This window comes from Dendroctonus ponderosae, unplaced genomic scaffold, assembly GCF_020466585.1.
Source record: "Dendroctonus ponderosae isolate FM_Combo_2020 unplaced genomic scaffold, Dpon_F_20191213v2 Dpon_F_20191213_20, whole genome shotgun sequence".
NCBI lineage: Eukaryota > Metazoa > Arthropoda > Insecta > Coleoptera > Curculionidae > Dendroctonus > Dendroctonus ponderosae.
In genome coordinates this window covers 9,098-29,361 of record NW_026018166.1, presented here as the reverse complement: position 1 = coordinate 29,361, position 20,264 = coordinate 9,098, and the positions used below count along the sequence as shown (strand labels likewise).

Sequence of the window (20,264 nt, the reverse complement as noted above, 5' to 3'; positions counted from 1 at the left end):
TCTTTATTTCTTACAGAAAAAGGCTATCGACCCAATCGGTCTTTCTGCCCAGTTTAGAATATTTTAAGGTTTAATCCGGTTTCATTTTCAAAGTGCGGTCGGTCGCACAATGATCTTAGATGTGCTAGTAATATTTGCAAAAATTACCGTAAATCAACATTTATTGTCTAAGCTAATAATATTTTTCAATTAAAAAATTTAATATTAGAGGATAACGAACGATGGCAACTTGGCTCACTTATTAATATGGATTGATGCTTTGATATGTTCATAAACCGTAATAAGTTCAAAAGAACAAAGTCGTATCTTGAAAATAAATGTCAAATAACCGTAACGATTCATCCCAGACATACAATCTCACCTATCGGTAAAATCGCCCGATGTGATGTTCAGTTTTGGAAATATTGGAAATAAAACAACGTTACGTTATAATACAAACCTGGTTTTTGTTCTGCGTTTCGTCGACATTCCCTGCCATTGCTGAAGCAATATAGAACTAGACAAATCGAACAACTTTGGCGCAAATTTTTCTTGAATCTTGCGATAATTTTCTACATAACCAAATGGACTCATTTCTTTTTTAGGCGTTTTCAACATTTTAAATTTGCATTAGGTATTGATGGCAGTGCTATGCAACTAATTAAATGATACGTCCATCAATGAGACTTTTAAAAGCTTTTTATTTCGAATAGAAGTATCGTTTAATACGTAAACTAACTAAAGGCTAATGTGATATTGCCTATACAAAGTACAAAATCAGAATGTGGACCCATTGCTGGGAGTCTTATTTATAGGTTATTTAATTGTTAATTAATGTTGTCTAATAAACATTCCTATTTTAAGTAGACGTCTAATGTGGTTCAGGATGAATCACATTTGCTAATGTTTACCAAATATGCAACAGGAAGCTAATGTTGTATCATTCCACGGTGGGTTTATATATCGTAAAAACTAGTTCTCTTTGTGGTGATGATTTTTGGAGATGGTTTCGATCTTCTCTAGAAAATTAACTATAAATTTAGGTACAACTCTACAACTTAGGTAACTTCTAGTCTTATTCTCAAGTGCCTAAACGTAAAAAATTATATAGCATTAAAATCAGTATTCAATGAAAACGGAAACTTTTGAACTGAATAACTGTTTACCATTTTATGTACCGTACGAGCAACATTTATTGATATCCATGAAATGTATATTGTCAAATAGAAAATGTTTTTGTGCAAGAATCGACAACAAATACTTTTTTTTCACTGCCATAATTGATATTTGATTCTGAAGAAGTATCGTAACTCACAATTCACTCTGTCTTTTTACAGTAGTTTTTCAAACTCTAACAATAACATTTTTCACAAGAAATCGGGATTGAATTGAACAAATCAATTTATTTGAAAAAACCTTCGTGAATTGAAATTGATTTTGGTTCGTGGAATAAAACAGCTTAAAGCAAAACTAATGGAAAATTAGATCTGGAATATAGAGAGCAAACCCTGCTAACTACTGACACCAACCAAAATTACTATTATTTTTTGAGTAAGGAAATTATTTTAAAATCAGAACTAAGAATAGAACATCTTAACATTCAATTCTGAATAATTTTTAAATTTTGGCTTTGTTTACTGGATTTTATGTGTAAGGGACTCATCCACTGAAGACCGTGGCGTAATTTTTTTTGGAAAACCACTCACTTCAATTATATACTAACAAATTAATTTGAATCCCTTTTCACTATACTTGATTTTGAAATCATTGTTCCGACTATTTCGTAAAGCACTGATTATCAAATTTAATAATACGTTAATAGCTCGTTAAGCTTGTGTGACACTGATTCAAACAAAATTTCCTTTAATTACAGCAAATGTGACTAATATTCGCATGTCGCCTTAATCCGTTTCATTATCATTTCAGTTTGAATCGTTTTCAAACAAGAATTGAAGCGCTCATAAATAAAATGAAGTATATTTTCCACATTTTCAAGCACGTGTAATATGAAATTGCTTTAGATATTTGCATTCCTACTAATTTCGCTTTCATAAATCAGTTTTGGATTCTGGATAAAACTCCATTTCCATGGTAAATTGGATTTTTCAACAGATAACTATCGCGTCATGAAAACATTTCGAACTGCCAGACCCACAAAGGTATTTTTTCACAATTCCGGTTTGACGCTGCCTTTTTCGGAGTGAATCTAAAATTGTATGTGTATGCTATTTTCAGCAGGCTTCAGCGGTCGGTTTTCGATTTGCTTGGTACTAGCTTTTTAATACAAGCCAGACAGATCTTAATCTGTATTGTAGTCCGTCCTTTCGCTAATGGATCTGCATTACCTGCGTCATTAATTTTAAAGCACTACTAAAATAAATTACTTAATAGTGGTGCATTGCATGGCAAAACTCACTTGCAAAACCCATCTTTCTAGTTCAAGGCCTTATAAAGTCAACAGAAAAACCTGCTCAAGCCGTGACAATTTTAGAGCAAGATTTCCGCATACTGAGTTGGAATCCAACACATAAAGAAACTGCCCTCCCTACCGTTTAAAGGCTATTCAAAAATAATCTGAAACAAGAGTGACAAAGGCTTGGATAATCCGAACAAAAGGCATGGAGACTTCATTAAATAATAGCATAGAGCAGCTTTATTTATGCCCTCTATCCATCACTAGCCTTTACCAATTAAGAACTATTCTTAGTAAAGTGAAACGAGGCAACTAAACTACAAAACCTGGTTGAATATCCCCGCAGGAATTTATCCACATTAGAAGCTCTATTGTTGTTTTTAGAACTTTCCGCCTTGTTTTATGCAGACCCGATAGAGGGTTAGTGATGTTCAGTTTATCAGAGGTGTAGAGCTTTTTGTTTTTGCAACGGTTTAAGGCTGTTAATGATGATTAGTTTTTTGTGGTGTTTACTGTGAAGACAACTATGTATATTTAGTATTTTATTAGGAGGTTCTTGAATGAAATTTTATTTTCGAACAACAAACAAAAAAGTTCTTGGTGTGGGCGTTGCTATTTCAGAACCGTATGGTGCAAAATGACTTTCTTTTCCGCCAAAGCCAGACTTTAGTTCCTTTTTTAATTCCTAAAGGGTTTTTTGTTGGCTTGAAATTATGTAAGRTCTTTTMCCTGACAAATTTTATTAATTRGATTAAATATGTTCTACTATAAGAACCGCTTTAAAATTCGCTGAAACACGCTACTCTTTGAAAACTGCTCTGCATGCAATGCTTTAAAGGTGTGGWCTAACTTAACAGCCCAGAGCCAGAATGACCCATTTCTTAAAGTAGCTCCATTAAACTTTCATATTGTAAATTGGYTTTCTTGGGTTCAGCGTCAGACTRAGCATTATATGGTTTTATATTATTCTGCCCTATTTCAGTTATGATGGGTAATAATATTTCAAATCTATTTTTCTGTTTAGCTTGCTTTTTATTTCATCTAATTTTGCAGTTTGTGGTCCTTTGCGGTTTATTCGTTATGGTTTTCCTCATTACTCGTTTTATTGCAATTTTTTTTCCGCTGGCCTTATTCCAGCATTGCTATTTCCTGTGAGCGGTTTGTTAGATTATTATTGCTTGTAGGTAAATTACACTGGAATTAAACATAAACTAGTGCAATTAAAGAGAGTATAAAAAACACTTTTGTTTTTCCATTTAAAAATTTCATCACGTTTACGTCGTTCCTTCACATACTATAAACCGGCCCTATAACCGCTCTTCCTCCATAAAAGAACGTCCCCATTTGTCTTTTTGTTCAATTCGCGATCTCAGTTTCCTTCCCACATGTACGCTATAAACTCTGCAGTTTGTAATTAATTGAAAACGACTCTGTTTCACCAAAACCATGTCTTTCCTATAAAATTATAGCCTAGAGAGCGGTATTGATACATCTAAGTTGGTTTCGAACAACTGTAATAATGCAACACTTTGTGTCGTGTTATTTGTGTGATTATTCTCGTTTCCTTTTGCTGCGCTGCTTCTTATGTGATTAGTATTATACGAGCATTCAAGCAGGGAAAACAAATTCAATATAATTTCCCATCGTATTAGTTATGGATGTGCATTCAGGTATTTTTATTAATTATTCATACTTGCAATTTGAAGTTCGAATTACATATATCTATTAAAATGGGGAAACATGGTTTTTAATAAAGCTTTAGGATTGATGCTTGTTCATTCTATTAGAAATCTAGCGAATGACTGCTACTTGTCGGAATTTAAATTTACAGTTCGCTGGTTTTGGTTCGACTTATTTCCACCTGTTATACTGAGGCGATGGTTTATATTCCGAAGGAATTTTTTGCAATATTATTATCCACTTTATTTCGGCTAATATGTGCTTCACAGACGCTTTTTGGTCCCCATGTGCTCATATATTTCGAAGTCTATTCGCATACCATCACGATTTAATCTACTGTTCTGTAGATCATACAAAATAAAAATGCTTTTAATAATCAAATTTCATTCTTTATTTGTTTGTATGGATTGTTCAATGTTCCAAAAATATTATTTTTCTTTTATTACGGTTTTTAACTTTAAAGTTCCGATCGTCCTATCTTAAAATCCAATTGTTGGATGAAAATATGTTTGGATTAGGCAGAATAACTTTTTAATTAATTTGTTCTGCAGTGTGGTTTTGCTTATTTATTTCTATTTAATCGCTTTGATATTTTGGACTATTGTGAAGTTTTGGTTCAACATTTCAAAAAATGCTTTCTTTGACTTGAACATTCAATTTATCACTACAAATGTAGCGACATTGTTATCTATTAAGTGATTCCGATTAAACCCGATTTTTTAGTTTCTTGTTTACGTAATTTCTATTTCGAAAGCGTCGCTTAGCTTTCAATAAACAGCATTTAAGGCGACTTGAGTTTCAAGAAGACTGTTCTCTCTAATTGTACTCGTAAATACGTAAGAATGCTGCAGCAAACCTTAAATCGTTCACAATACTTGGGCTGTTTTAAGCTGTAAAGTGGGTAACGTTCTTTTGACTCCTCTTCCATCCGAACTCTAAATTTGGAAATGTGCGGATAGTTTTATATGCGCATGTTGGAAATTCAACAACTGAAAAAACAACTTTCAATGATACATGTATTTCTTAACAAATATTCTGCCTTTTTATTTTTTAAACATTATAGCATAGGTTGAAATCTCCGACATGATAATAATTTATCGCCCAAATCCTCCTTGTCTTCCGAAACCACTTTGACCTCCAAAACCTCCACTTTGGCCTCCAAATCCGCCACCTTGTCCACCACCGCTTTGTCGTCCAAAACCGCCCCCGCTTTGACCGCCAAATCCTCCTCCACTCTGACCGCCAAAACCTCCTTGACTACTTCCTAAAAACAAAGTTTGTTAAAATTCTTTATAGTAATTTATAATTTTCATAACGATGTATCAACATTTTTGGTTTGTTGTTGATTGTTTAAATGAATATTAGTAACCTTGACCTCCAAATCCTCCTTGACCGCCTTGACCGCTTTGACCAAAACCGCCACCTCCTTGTCCAAAGCCGCTATTGCCAAATTGGGGAAGTGCATTAATTGCGGATATAATGCAGAGGATCAGACATGCTAAGAGCATGTAGTTCTGGAAAAAAGTGGTATATATTAAATTGGGGAGAAAAAAATGTTTGAAATAATATTAAGCTTTAAAGCTACAAAAGGAAAGAAGACGCTAAGTTGCTAAGCAAACGATTAGAAACAGTATAACGATTCAAGTTCTTAAGAGATGTTTTGTAAATGTAATTTTAGAAAATTTGTTTTTCATTAACATTCAAAATCCTAGCAAAATGAAAGTGTCTTTTAACAGTAAAATTTATTGCAGTTTAAACTTCTTTTGGCTTGTAGACTCTATTGAGTATAATGTACGAACACCTAAAAGATGCCTTATAACACTGTATGATCGAAATATTATCAAATAAGTGCACTAATCACTTTCGATTAAATGGCCAACTTCTCAATATCAACAATATTCTAATAAATTAGTTTTATCAGTTACCTTATTGCTCTGAGCCATTATTACTTCAACACTACGTCACCTTCCTTATTTTGTTGCACAAAACTTGTCACTGTTATAAAATCCTTTGTTGTGTGACTTTTTATAGCAATATTCCTAAATCGCATATACACGCAATATTTAACTACTTTCGGTTTTAAATAATCCGTCTAGTATTTTGGTGAAAATTCTGAAAATAGTTTATTGATTCCGAAAAAAACGCATTTTGAGTCAATTAGCAAGTAGCAAATCATTACTAAAAATTTGTAAATATTTACCAGTCCAGTGGACGGACACTATTAATTTGCCTTTTAAGAATTTTTCTTTTGAAAGTCAGTTTATCTCAATTTGCTCTAAATGTGTATTGGGCACTCAAATTGACGGTGCTCCATATACTGTCGAAATGCAGGTTTTTCAGTTTTATTCAGATCCGAATTACGCCTAATTTTGAGTTTATAAAATATGTGAACTACACCTCTGCACATCGACAATAACATTGGTACTTAAATCAATTGAACAAATATTGGAAGATCAATATGAGTGATTTCGCGTTCTCTGGGTTTTTTACCCGTACAGAAATATGTAGAAACTATACAATGTGTCCCGAAAATCAATCATAATCAGCTGTATTAAGGTACAAAAATTAACTAACTAAAAACAGAGTAATTTTTGCTATCGACTTTTTAATGAGGCCTGAACTGAGAGCAATTGTATAATGATTACGCTATAGATTAAGGATTAATTATGTTTTAACTTGTTTTGGCGGTCCTTTAATTGGGGTAAAGTTGTATAATTTGCTTAAGAATTTGGAGCTGTTTTGCACGCTACTATTCAAAATAAACCATAATTAGGAAATAAATTTTGTATATTATACTGCAGGAAAACAACACCGCAGTTTGGGAAAATTTATTGAGTAAAGCCCCCTTTGTGTTCGCAACAGCAAAAGCCAAATTGATATTTAGACTAAAAGACCTTTTCTATAAGTCTATAGCTAAAACAATCAACTTTCCCGAAATTTATTTCTGGTTTCAAAAATCTCAACTGCTTTTGAACTTATTGTAAGTTTTATTTTCTCGCAGTTTCTAACAGCAATTTACCACAAGTTCATCATCAACGTTTCTGTTATTATCTGGCGCTCCCAGTATTTTCAGTTTAAAACTTGCAAGGTTGCTTTGCAGCATTCGTTCAATTATCACTTATCACGAAGATCCTGATAGCAGTAGCATATTTCCACAATTAAATTTAATCAATTAAATGATGAGCAATGGAATTTAGCAAGCATTTAATTATTGTACTATTTCGATAATTAAATCTTTTAATAATTAATATCTTTCTTATTTCGGTCAACTTTTTTTTAATAAATCGAGCATTTTTAATCTAATTACGCTATTTTTACATGTAGTATCCAGTCTTGCTATGTTTAGTCTCAATATATTATATTTTTTTGTGTTAAAGAATTGTGTCATAAAATATATAATTGGGTGAAAGTACCCAAGGACTCGCACTATAAGTGAAAATTGCGAGAAAAGTCTCTCATTTTCATTTTATGCTCCAGAATTTCCGTCAGTTTGCAATTAATTGATAATCACAAAAAATAATATGCAAAAAATTATGTTTTAAGTTCATCGCAAATTTTAGACACCCAAATTCCATTGCCAGTATTCAGTCAATAATAATAGGTATATGTGATCTTACATATTCACTGGCTCATATTGTTTTTTTTTATTTAATTGAAAATATGTTTGTAATTTAATAAAGAATAATCATCAGATCAAACTATCTGCAAATTAATTAATTCGACTTAAATTCAATTCTCAGGAACAGTTCAATTCTCAATTCTGTAAAATAAGAACGCAATAGATTTTATTCTGCGCTTTAATCTCTGCACTAAACATCGAACTCCAAAGGGCACAAACATGGATTCCGTTTTGGATTAAACCGAGCGATTTATACTGAAGATTAGAGCGTTGCACTTCCCTTCGTTCAACTGCAGACAACCAATATCTATAAATATCAGCTCTAATCTCTTCCAACCTGGTTTACGTGCCTGGTACACATTTAAGCCACTTTTTTCGATTCGGTAAGGTTATTGGAAAAAGCGTTGTGGAAAATTTAATGAAAATTGGCGTCGAGTAACTAGATTAAAGTGTTTTAAGGCTTTACAGAGGTCAGCGATATGGGGTTAATTAGATCAAGATTAAAAACTCGATTGAATTGTTTTCGCTATATACTTAGCAGATATTTAATTAAATGTTGCATTGAGATTAGTTTTTATTGAGCAGTCTCGCTATGGGATAGTTAATATAGTGCGTTTATGTTCACTTAGTTATAAGAAAGCATCAGCCCTAAGTTTATTTTAAGTGGATGCCGCGAAATGTCCCCCCTCTATTTAGATAGCAGCTTTAGAATCACAGAAATTGTGTTTAAGTACGAATTATTAGTTAAGTCTATTACCTCCAAAAGTGCCTGTCATAGATAAAATGATGGATGAAAATTGAGAGAAGCACAGCCATTATATTGCAATTGTTTCAGTGATGACCTACGCTATCGAATAATATAAATCTTAATAGCTTATTTAGACGCTGCATTTATTTATCTTGTTTCAGCCTCGTCATAATATCGCTTCGTTCTATGTGCTAGCGAATTTTGTTTTGTGGCTGAAAGTAGTTTCTGTTAGAAAAAATAATAAGTCGATTAAGGCTACTGGACCCGAAAGTTTTACCTTTAATATTAAAGTTTTTGGTAAATCTAGGAAAAAGAACGTAATATCAATAATTTCATCCAATTAACATTGTGTACCTATTAGTTTAGTTGATAAATTAAGTTGGCAAATTCAGTTTGAAAATTAAATCTAGCAAATTCTACAAATTTTATATCTCGTGCGCGAATTCTATTTGCTATATGTTCATTCCAAACATAAAATTATGAAAATGTATTTAATGTTATACATGAAGTTTTAATCTGGAAATTTATAAATTAAAATTGTTATAAACATATGCAGTCAGTTTAACTGTTAATAGTTTAGGAAATATATGCTATGAATCAAAGTTTTTTGCAAATTTTCAAATAGTTCTTTCATTACTGGTCAATAAATGGCACATCCCATAAAATAACTTTACATACTACACATTCATAAATTTATAATTCTTGTTGTACTGTGTCCATGTCTACTTACTTCGGACTATTTGATCAGTAAGCTCCTTGACCAATAATTGTCTCTCGTTTTTCATTATATCTAAGTATCTGATTATAATATACACATACTTTTGCTGTGTTTAAAAGTTGAAATTTCACTTTCTTAATTTAATATTTTTTTAGACACAATTGAAAACATGTATTGCTTGAAAATACTGAATGATTTTGAGCCTTCGTTGTTGTAAGAAATACCATCTATTTATCACGGGCTGAAAACTCAAAGGGTTTTTATAAATTATCCTAGCACTTCGATATTTGCACTATCTGTTTACTAGAAAATTTTGTAGCACATTTCCTATATTTAACACATCAGTTATTTCTATGAGAACGTTTCTTTAGTAAAAAGTGTCCGTTACAGTCCTTTGTTAGTTATTGCTATTTTACCACACAAAACTCGATTTAACATTAGATATCTCCTTTTCTGGGAACTTGGTAAAATATAATCTGAATATTCTTTACGGAGAAATTTCGTTAATAACTTCTTTTAGAACGCATATTTTGATCTGTTTACTTCGTGTAATTCATAAATGATCGATAGTTTATCTCGAGTAACCTGAATTATTTTGGACTCGTAGTGGTGGTAAGCATTTGGCGGCCCCCTTTTTCAAGACGTTCCATTAGGAATCTTTGGTCTCCCACATTAACGTATCTTATAGGTTATTATATTCTTTTTCTTCCTGGGTTCCAGTCAAAGTGTGAAATAAAAATTTTTATATCGTTTATTTCATGACGTTTCGGCGAGACAACAGCGCCATAATCAGATTTAAAATCTATACAAACTCATAGTTCGGTTTGTTATATTCGGTTGTTTATAAAGTGGTCAGTTTACTGCTTTGATCAAGCTTCGGTGTGTTAAAATATTGAAATAATCATTTATGTTTTCCTTTTTGAGGAACTTAGGGTTTTTTGCATCCTTTGCGTACTTAGCTGTTCTGTTAACAATTTTGCAAACCGTTAGTAACAAAAATGTATAGAATTTAACAAACATTTGCGAATACTTTAAACAATTTTTGCCTGTTTTCCGAAGTTGTCCTACTGCTGTATAAATGTTACTTTAATAGCTGTTTTCATAGACAATTCTGAGCCAGATTATTTTTTGACTGTCATCAGAGAGTCATATGTTGCAATTTTTAACGATATTTTTAGATTAAATTCATTTTTCTGTCAGGAATTTCTAGCAACTTCTAAGCGCGCCACCAACATATTTATCTACTTGAAGTATTTAGTATAATTTTTACCGCATATGTTTGGATGCTCAAATAGAGCTACAACAGACCCTGCATTCAGTTGGTAAACAACAAACATCAGCCAGCGCCGAATTGACCAGCGAAAATCATTAAATCAATCCATTACTCCACATGAAATCATTTGGTCATGTTTGTGTAATCAATATTGTGTTTTGCCACGCTCTAATCCGAATTTAAGTATCTCTTTATGTTAAAGCGCAGTTTAATTAGTGAGGAAACTACTTTGAGTACAAATTAATTTACAAGCTCTAAACGGATCGTCCGGGCATATTTTTGCAAGCCTCAAAAGTGAGTTTAAGCTGTATGCAAATTGAGGTTTCGTAATTAAACTGTTGATGGTATTTGAAAGCTCCTTAGTGCCCCAAACATATAAATAGCCAGGGAAAAAGTTGCATTAAAGTACCTTAAAAATATTATTAAATATGTCACATAAATAATCATATCCACAATTTATCATAGATATGTACATCATGTGAGTATTTGTGTGAACATTATTTGCTCGATGTTGTTAAATTTGATTCTAATGTCTAGAACTGATTTTAGATGCAGTCTTTAGTTATTTAATTGAAAAGTCGATTATTTTATCAGTAAATTAAAATTATTTTTACTTGTCCTTAGTTCGGAATGAATACGTTTTTAAAACTAGAAAATTAGCATTAAATTATTTGTACTAAATTCTTATGCATGAACTGCATTGATTTTTAAAACCTGGTGTACAAATAGAGATACAAATACAGCATATTCACTACTTGGCACCTTATATGATCTTGATTTCTTTGATTAGAATTTCGGTATTCGTAATTGAATTGCAAGAAGAAAAAGGCCTTGTTTTCTCAATTACTATAATAATCCTTCAATCAAGCAGTAAGTCTTTACTTTCATCAATAACTTCTTTGAATAAGATTTTTTTGCAAGAAACTAATCGATATTTGCTACTTATCCACAGCTGGATTCATTTGTTCCAGTGCGATGTCATAGTGTAAAGGCAATCAATCGTAATGCCAGATTGAATTGGGGGAGTTGGACTGCTTTCATCACGTGTCTGTTATCTGTGAAGGCTTGAAAAAGGTCAACTTCAAAAGAGCCATAGAGGTCACACTGAGTAATTTTTCAATGATTTTCCTTTTCACGCTATTTGCTCATTCCGGTTGGGATTGACTTTTTAAATTTTCGGGATAGTTTCCTTCTTAAAGTAAAATCGTAACTACAAGCAATCGATGCAACACATGTCTTCAATGGAAAGGTCCTAAGTTGGTATTTTTTGATTTTATACAGATGTTGACTCGGTGGTCGGTTCTAATTATAGGATGCTTCTTGTTACATCTGTAAAATGCGACACATTTCGGAACTCTTTAAATACAATATTTCTTTCTGTAATATGAGTCAAACAATACACATGTTTCATGTCTGAAATAAGAGCATATGTGAAATATCATTTATGTTCGTTAGGTATTTTTGTATTTTATCTAGTAAATACCTACGTAGTGAGAAGTACAGTTTACCGCTAGTATTCCAAAGAACAATGAAAACACTTGAAAAACGTATTTTAATCTTAATGACAAGATATAAGATGAGAGACAATTACTCCATTTCTCCATTAAGTAGGTACTCAGGTACGTACCTAATGTAATGTGGTGCTGTAGTATAAATTTCATCGACTCTTAAAAGGAGTCTAATTTATAAAACGTTCAGTTAAAAATATTAACAGCGTTGTAAAACGCTTTTTAGTTATTGAAAGTGACTTTTTTGGAACGGCTTGCATTTAATATAATTTCCGTTTCTTTCAATTTTCTCTCAGTACAATTTATACCTATAGCTATGGCGTCAAATTAGAGATTGTGTGCTGTTGTTGAAACTTGTCCTTAGTTGCTTATGTCAATGCTTTTTTACCTAAAATCCAATCAAAGAGCTGATTTTGCAATTTTTTTTTAACTTCAAGATAAAAGCTAACGAGTTAGTGGTTAAATAAACTAATTAATTATTTGGCAAAATTTGGTATTTGGTCAAGAAATTAAGGGGTTTGAACTACTTCCTTAAAGACTTTTAGTCTCGAGTCTAACGAATCGCAATGTAACTCAATTTTGTCCGACTTTTTCAACTCAAATTTGCGTAAGTCTTTTTTTAAGTTTTTCTATATACATATGAGGGTACCTACTTTGAAACCAAAAGAAATAATTGAATTCAATCAGCTATGGTCGATATCATGGTTCAAAATACTTATCCTCTTTCCAATTTCTCCATGTTCAAAATGTTGAAACTTACAGTTTGTATGTCGGGTTGAGATTAAATAAAAACTTGAAAAAAAAACCTTAAGACTTATTCAGTTAAATCCATTTATGCATGCATATTTAGTTTATTGCTCATTATTGTATTTAATTTATTTAACATTGTTTAAGCAATAGTGTCACAAAACTCTTGTTTCTAGGCCATCAGATACTTTCATTGTATCTCATAAGCCTTTTCGTTTTTTCTTTTGTCGTGAATCTTTTGAAGTTTTTTGAAATTTTCATTTTGTAGAGGAATTAACACGTTATTATAAGCAACTGTCTTTTCAGTCAGTCAGTTTTCTTGGTAAAAACTACATCTAATTTATGTACTGCAATGGCTCACAGTGCAAATGCACAAACAATAATAAACATTGATAGTACGTAATGTCGTTTTCATTAACTCCATTGATATATATTATTTCGTCATTGTTTTTTCATTGGAAAATTCTAAAACATGTTTTTATTATAATTTGTTCCAACGTTTGGTGCCTGTTTCATATATCGTGACTGCTCCGAGTTTTACATCTTCTTAATTAACGGCGATCCAGAGAAAAGCGCAGCTCATCTACTTTTATTGCCATTAAGCAATTTCTGACTGGTAATTTGAAATTTATGTAACTAAGTGCCCATTTATAAATATTTGATTCAGCACTATTAGCCGCATGAGGTACTTCATGTATTAACAGAAATTCATAGCAACTGCACTAATACTGCTTCAAATTTTCGTCGAGTCAGTCAATCGATACGGAAATTAGCCACTATTAATTATGCAGTTAAATGTTAGCTTAATATTACGAGTATGTTTGTCTTTTAATTTTGTATTACTTGTTGAAAGTCTGAGTTAAAACTTTACCGTTCTGGCGCTGTTAAAAGCTGACTAATAGTTAATAACAATTTAATTCAAAGTAAACTAATTGATTTCACCAATATCAGTATGCGAAATAGTTTGGCGAACTTTGTTAAACGTCCATTGTTATCTATATGCTCCGAAGCTGAAATGGATCGATTCATTCAAGTAACAAAAGGATGGCTTTTGTAAAATTTACTTGCAGTTTTGGCTGCTTAAATACATGTTAAATACATTCAATTATTCAATTTTTATTTATATCATCAGCGCAAAGTTAATAAATAAACAATCAACATTCGATACTGGAGCATCTAAGATCGCAACCGGTTCACGAACTTAAACACGCATTAAAATCCACACATCCTATCATTGTTGGCAGTTTGGGAACCAACAAATTATTTTATTTGATAAAAAAATAAATAAAAAATGTACAAAAAAATATTTTCTACCTGAATATGGTAGTCGAGAAAGTGTCATTTTTATGTTTTAGATTTAAAAGTTTTAGTTTTTTCTGTATTTGGCTTAAATGCGTATGCCTTACTACCAGACTGAATAGAATAGTAGATACTATAACTTGCTGTATCTTATTAAAGAAATATTAAGATGATAAAACGTTTATACGCTTTGGCTTTATTTAAAATACTTTGTTATTTATTATTATTATTATTATTAGTTTGCTTTAATTAGATACAACTATCTGTTTCCTACTCTTCAGCACTTCTAAATTTCATCACACTGAATAATATTTTTGAAATCAAATCCAAATGTGCACTTTAAATTATTCACTATAAATTTGTAGACCTAATAGATACTAATGTAAATATTTTTAAACCAACAGCATTTTAAAATAATAAACGGAAATTTAATAAGGCTGATAAAAAAATAAAACGGTGCCATCTCATTCCGCCTGAATGTTTATACGTGCGTAAAAGGGAAAATATATACAAATTTAAGCATTGAAATCATTTAAAAAATAATTTATGTGATATAAAGTTTAATAACCTAGGTCAAATCACCCCAATCTAAAATTGAAACATTGTGTTCCGGCGTTAATAAAAATTGTTTGAAAAAAGCTACATACATTTTCATAAATATATAGATAACATTTTTTTAAATATAAATTGTGCAAATTTCTACTTAATTGTTGATTTTCAAATTGAATGGTTTACACTTTGCGTGCTCTACATATTTTAGCAATATTTAATGCCGTGCGGATGAGATGATCTGTGCCTCATTATTCAATTAAATAAAATTTACATTTTAATGCATTTTTAGACAGAAAAGTAACAGTTTGGTGTATCTAGACCATCGCCTTACGTCTGATTTTTCTAATAACTCGTATCGGGGCCCTATTTATGTGTATATCAATATTTTCTAGATCTCGCATAGTATTAAATGGTAGTTCTTCAAACAAACTTTATGTTTAACTTAATGCACGTTGCTAATTTATATGCGATACAACGTCGCTATGCAGCTCGCATTCCGGGGAAATTTACTCAAATTTTGTATGTACGGCAATTTATCCTGAATGATCCACGGGATAAGCTTAAACAGGAAATCTATTATCATAACAAGAGGCCCCGTCAATCTGGATGTGGACCCTTGAAATCCGCTTATTTACGTTTAACCAAGTCACTTCCACATCGCTCGTTTAATGTAGCTTTACTGAGGAGAATTCGATCAACATTAATGATTCCTTAAAGACAATTACGGAAGGTAATACGAATCTGACAAGTCAAAGCAGTATTGAACAGCGAACGGAAATTTCAGTTGAGCTTTGGAAGGCATTCATGCTTTGTGGACGCTAGTAGCTCAACTGTCCCTACATAGTTATTTAAAACTTCCAAAATTAAATAAGATCAATTCTTATTTGATTTGCTTACAATATTAAAAATTGATGTTTTCCATTTAGTATGAAATGATGCAATGTTAGAGCGTATAAAAGTGTATAATAATAATCAGGTGACAAATATATTGCTGTATTTCTAAAGTAATTTTCAGAGCAGTAATGCCTCTCTTGAAGCATTTTTTTAGCAATTAATATCGCCATTGTTCCCTTAAAAAATAACACGTTTATAAAATAGACGCATCGATGAGTTTTAATCGATAAATGTTTGTTTTACTAATGATGCGGCAAGCGGCAGAGCAGCTGAAAAAAACCATCCAGTCCGAAGTAAATTATCTAGTTCCTTTTCCAAGCAAATGGAAAGGACGTAACTGTCCAACCTGTTTCTTATCTGCTAAAACGATGGGTTTGTTAATGAATAATTTATGCCATTCGTAAAGGACAGTTCTTGTATCATGTTTTTGTAAGACTCTCCAAAATAATGGATCTAGTTGGAACGTGCAGCAATTGAATTGAAACGCTCCACAATTCTCCTAGCAGTTTCCTACGTTTATAAATAAATATTTGGAATGGAAATGTAAGGAGACATTTAGTAGTAGGACTCTGTGCTTTGGTACCCTTGGAGCAAAAAAATCTAGAGCATGATTTTGTCAARGATTAATTAGGACTCTCTGACATGCGAATAGTACGGAAAACAGTACCAGAAGTTTGTAGATAACTTATTTGGATAATTTTTGACAAGAAATAACARTTGAGTATCGAATTTCAGATGTGTGATGRTTGTTTATTTTCAAACAGCTGAACTTTCAGTTGAAGTTCAAATGATTGAAAACGTACGACTTTAACCGTGTTCTTCTGAGGAAATGTAAAAAAATAAAAAAAAAACGCAWTTCAAAATAAGTCAAGTTTTGAAACATTTAATGAAATTYAATGTGATCACTKTTATGGGGATCACTAAAYTTTTGAAAATCTTTTTATCAAAAATGCTTTAACAAATAAATTTYAAAGGGTCCGTTAAATGTAGTAAGTAACTTGWTRYACGTTYAAAATCTTSGAATTTATCGTCATGCCATTTTAAAAAAGTGTGTAAACGTTTAAAATTTTATTTCTAGTCAGTTTCGAAATTSTGAYGAAAACTTGSGWTTTTACCAGCAGAGGATCAAATGAAAAATATGTTAGACCTGTAATTATATATTTTTTTASTAACTTTGTGTGKTTTTTTAGTTCCAACTAGTATTMAAAATTTAACATAATTTACAATTTGGAAATMTTTCTGAATATGATGCATTTATGTTTGTAATTACATATAGAGAAGTATTTTATGTTTTATGAGACACACCAGTAAAATTTCAGCTAGAAGTAATACTTGTAGAAATCGGGATTCAATCTATTTATTTTCTGAAATTAGAGAAGCTAGAAATCGTTTCAATAGAGCTATTTGTGAAAATTATTCATTTTATAATAATGGTAACAATAACAATAATAATAACAATAATAAAGGACTTTATTCGTATTAAGATAGGCAACATCCCTAACTCCTTTAAAACTTAAATAATTCGAAAAACGAAAAGGGGAGGTTTAGTGCTTCAGATGACAACATTTGATTATTATTTAGATTATTCATTATATTTGAGTCCCAGTTTTGCACATGTATGTATATTACATACTAGATAATTTTATATTGTCGTCTGCAATTCTGTAATTTCGGCTGGCACTTTTTATTGCGTTCGACTTATTTTTTTGATTTAATATTTTTTCATATTTGATATGCAATAAAGAAAATTCTATATATATAAAAAAATTCCATTTTATATTTTTTAAATAGTATCAAAATTTTACTTTATTTGTGATTAAAGTTTTCGATTATTCCTAATATCACGTTAAACTTACTAGTTCACTAATCTGCTCGCCTTTGGTGGCGAGTTTCAGTTAAAAGGCTTGATTTAAATTTTGATGTAAATACATTTCCTGTCTTAAAAAAATTATCCGTTAATTGCTTGATGATCGGAATATTCCAATGCATGGATATTAAAAGAAGATTTTTTGCACGGTGCAATTTGTTTCAATTTTGCCAGGACAATTTTCGACTGGAAATGGCTATTACTAATAGAACCCACATCAACCGAAAAATTTTAATTTTACTTTAGTTGCACAAAACCTTTAAGGTTCTTCTTCGATCAGCTAACAATGCCCAGGAGAGGAGTTTAGAGCAGGTAATCCGGAGACCATGCATTATTCATCGACAAACCCTTCCTATTACTAAGAGCATGAAGTGGACCGTTCTGGGATTTGCTTACGAGTTCCCGAGTAGATTCGGTTATGTTCTTTATTTTCATGGACTGTTCACAAGATAATGAGATATGGTTTCCTGCAACCAGCGTGTTTGATGAAAATTTTCTAAATTGCGAATCAGCGCTTAAATCGAATACTAATCAAGCTTGTCTGTTCAGCTCATGTGAATTCATTAACTTATAGGTATACTGGAATTTGCAATTTTCTAAATTTCTTTAAAAAATTACCAGGATTTTACTTATAATTTCGACGTCTAAATTCATATTTTGTGAAGCTTCTGACCAACTAACATTTTCCCTGTGGTTATTTGCTGAAACCGAAGACAATCAGCATAACTTCCCAGAAGGAATGCTTCGATAACTTGACATATTTCCAAATCTCTCAAATAGAGCACCCAAATAGTATTCCTGGCCAAGTGAGAAATTGCTGAAGGAAATCGAGAGCTCAGTTTCATTCGTTATTTGAAACCTGACATAAATATAATATGGTCAGATGAATTTTCCTTTCGAAAATATAAAGTGAACTTCAGATAAGTTCAGAGTTTTATCGCCCATGCGACATGTAGTTTTGAGCAAGAATAATAGAGGGTGATTTTGAATTTACGTTATGCGTATGGACGGTTTTATAGACCGAATTTTTTTTCCAAAATTACAAAAGCACTAATCATACGTTAGTCATCTATGTTTCTTTGGTACTTTTAATTAGATTCTTTAATAGGTTACGTAAGTAACTAATCTTTTAACCGATAGGCAAAGATAAGCTGTTCACAAATACGTCCAAACTATAGCAACTATTTTAACAAAATAATTGTGTAAATACAAGTTCATAAATTAAAGAATCTTGAAGTGTGGCCAAGTTTTTAATACTAATATCACTTTTTCATACACTTAGAACTTTACAAGTTGCCAATAGAGCAAATGCCTACAAGTATAAATACTTTCTGTTCTTTTAAGCAAATTAGGTCTGGTCAGCCAGTCTTTTTATACACCACTATTTAAGTTATTGAGAAAATAATATTTCAACTTGATTTCGGCGGTGAATTTCTATTTTTCTCTGTATCGCGGTTTACGGGCATACAATAATAAGCCTAGAAAACTTGCCAAATGCTGAAATAATAGACATCGAGATCCTTGAAATCTTGAACCGATCGATATACCCATTTCAAAACAGGAACACATTTGAATTCAAGGTACATAAACAAATTTGAAAAACATTTGAACACGGCTATGGAAAACCGATTTGATATTTCAGTAGCGACAGGGATGAAGCAATTTTCCAAACGACTGAATTAACATAAAGATGGATGTACATAGGAGAGGATTACAGCTGTCTTATAGTCAAATGGAAATGTTATCTACGAGATATTGTATCTCTCGAAATTGCTTTTGGCGTCGTTGGTAGTTAATCTGAATCATCTCACTAACATGGACTTTTCAAACTCGTCCATAGCTATTTAATGTACTTCAAAACTTCACTGATCAAATTAGCAGTTCTCTTGACACAAAACAAACGAGCTATCATACAATTAAGAATGCAGTTTGGCTCAGGTCGTTAATATATTTGATTTGCTTCCAGCGGTTTAATAGCGAGTGCGATTTGTTGAGTACGAACTATAACGAATAACAGGGAAAGTTTCTGACCCGGAAATGTATTTTTGCTTCGGTCCAAAGCGAAACTTGCAAGAGTGCCTACTTCGTCCTATCTAATCGCTACGTCGTCCACTCTACTGCAATTACAATTGTAAATGTTGTTTGGGTGAAAATGCTAATTTCTGCTCAGATAAGCACTCGAAATTAGAGTGTGTTTGCACCGGTTTGCACAATACACATTAAAATGCGATAATGCTTTGAAGCGAAATGCTTGGCAAAACGTTACTTGTATTGCTTCTTTGATTCAAGTCAGAGGATTTGTAACATTTTAATTAATTGGCAAAACATTTTGTATGTAGGGTTACGAACTCAAAGCTTGATTGCACTTCAAATAGTTAACATTGCAAAATTTCCTGGGTAATGACGTGGTTATAATGATTCTCGCAGCAAATTGATCGTGAACGAATAAATGTAGACTTTCAGTCTTTAACTATTAATCACTGGACAAAAACTACTAAAGTCCTGTGAATTATATGCGAGATGTTTCGCTAAAATATGTTATTTGCAGAAACAGTTTTAAATCAAATGAAACCAATCACGCAATTTTTCTGTCAAAATTGGTGAGTGAAAAAAGTGAAGGCTTTATTCAAGGTCTAATTCAAGCAAGCAGTCTCACAAAAAATTTACAGGTTTTTAAAAAAACTAACTGGGAAAATTAGCAAAAAGGGTTTTTTCTTAACATTGCGTAAATAATATAGCGATTGCTTCATGGGTAACTTAATAACACTCCCACCAGAATCTATACATTAGTCTAAAAAAAAATTTTGATTTTGTATATTTTACAATTTCACAATAAAATCTGAAGAATCGTTTTAAATCAACTAGCCCGATAAAACTAAGTCGATTATATTAATAAATTGAGGAAAAGATTTTTTTGCTGCTGATTAATTTGGCAAATTTTTCATTGATACGTGCGCCGACAACAAT

At 31.7% G+C, this 20,264-nt stretch overlaps 1 protein-coding gene across 2 annotated transcripts; it reads right to left on the bottom strand.

The window, feature by feature from the left end:
* Positions 1-5,074: 5,074 nt before the first annotated feature.
* LOC125503608 (glycine-rich protein 5-like) lies at positions 5,075-6,179 on the bottom strand. Of its 2 annotated transcripts, none has more exons than XM_048664324.1 (3): positions 5,998-6,179; positions 5,448-5,586; positions 5,075-5,336 (listed from the first exon to the last, which is right to left on the bottom strand). In XM_048664324.1, the coding sequence occupies exons 1-3, from the start codon at positions 6,013-6,015 to the stop codon at positions 5,167-5,169; spliced, it is 327 nt and encodes a 108-aa protein (XP_048520281.1). In that variant the 5' UTR covers positions 6,016-6,179; the 3' UTR covers positions 5,075-5,166. The 2 variants fall into 2 exon arrangements, with proteins under 2 accessions (XP_048520281.1, XP_048520280.1); XM_048664323.1 differs by having other exon boundaries at positions 5,442-5,586; positions 5,998-6,174.
* Positions 6,180-20,264: the final 14,085 nt, after the last annotated feature.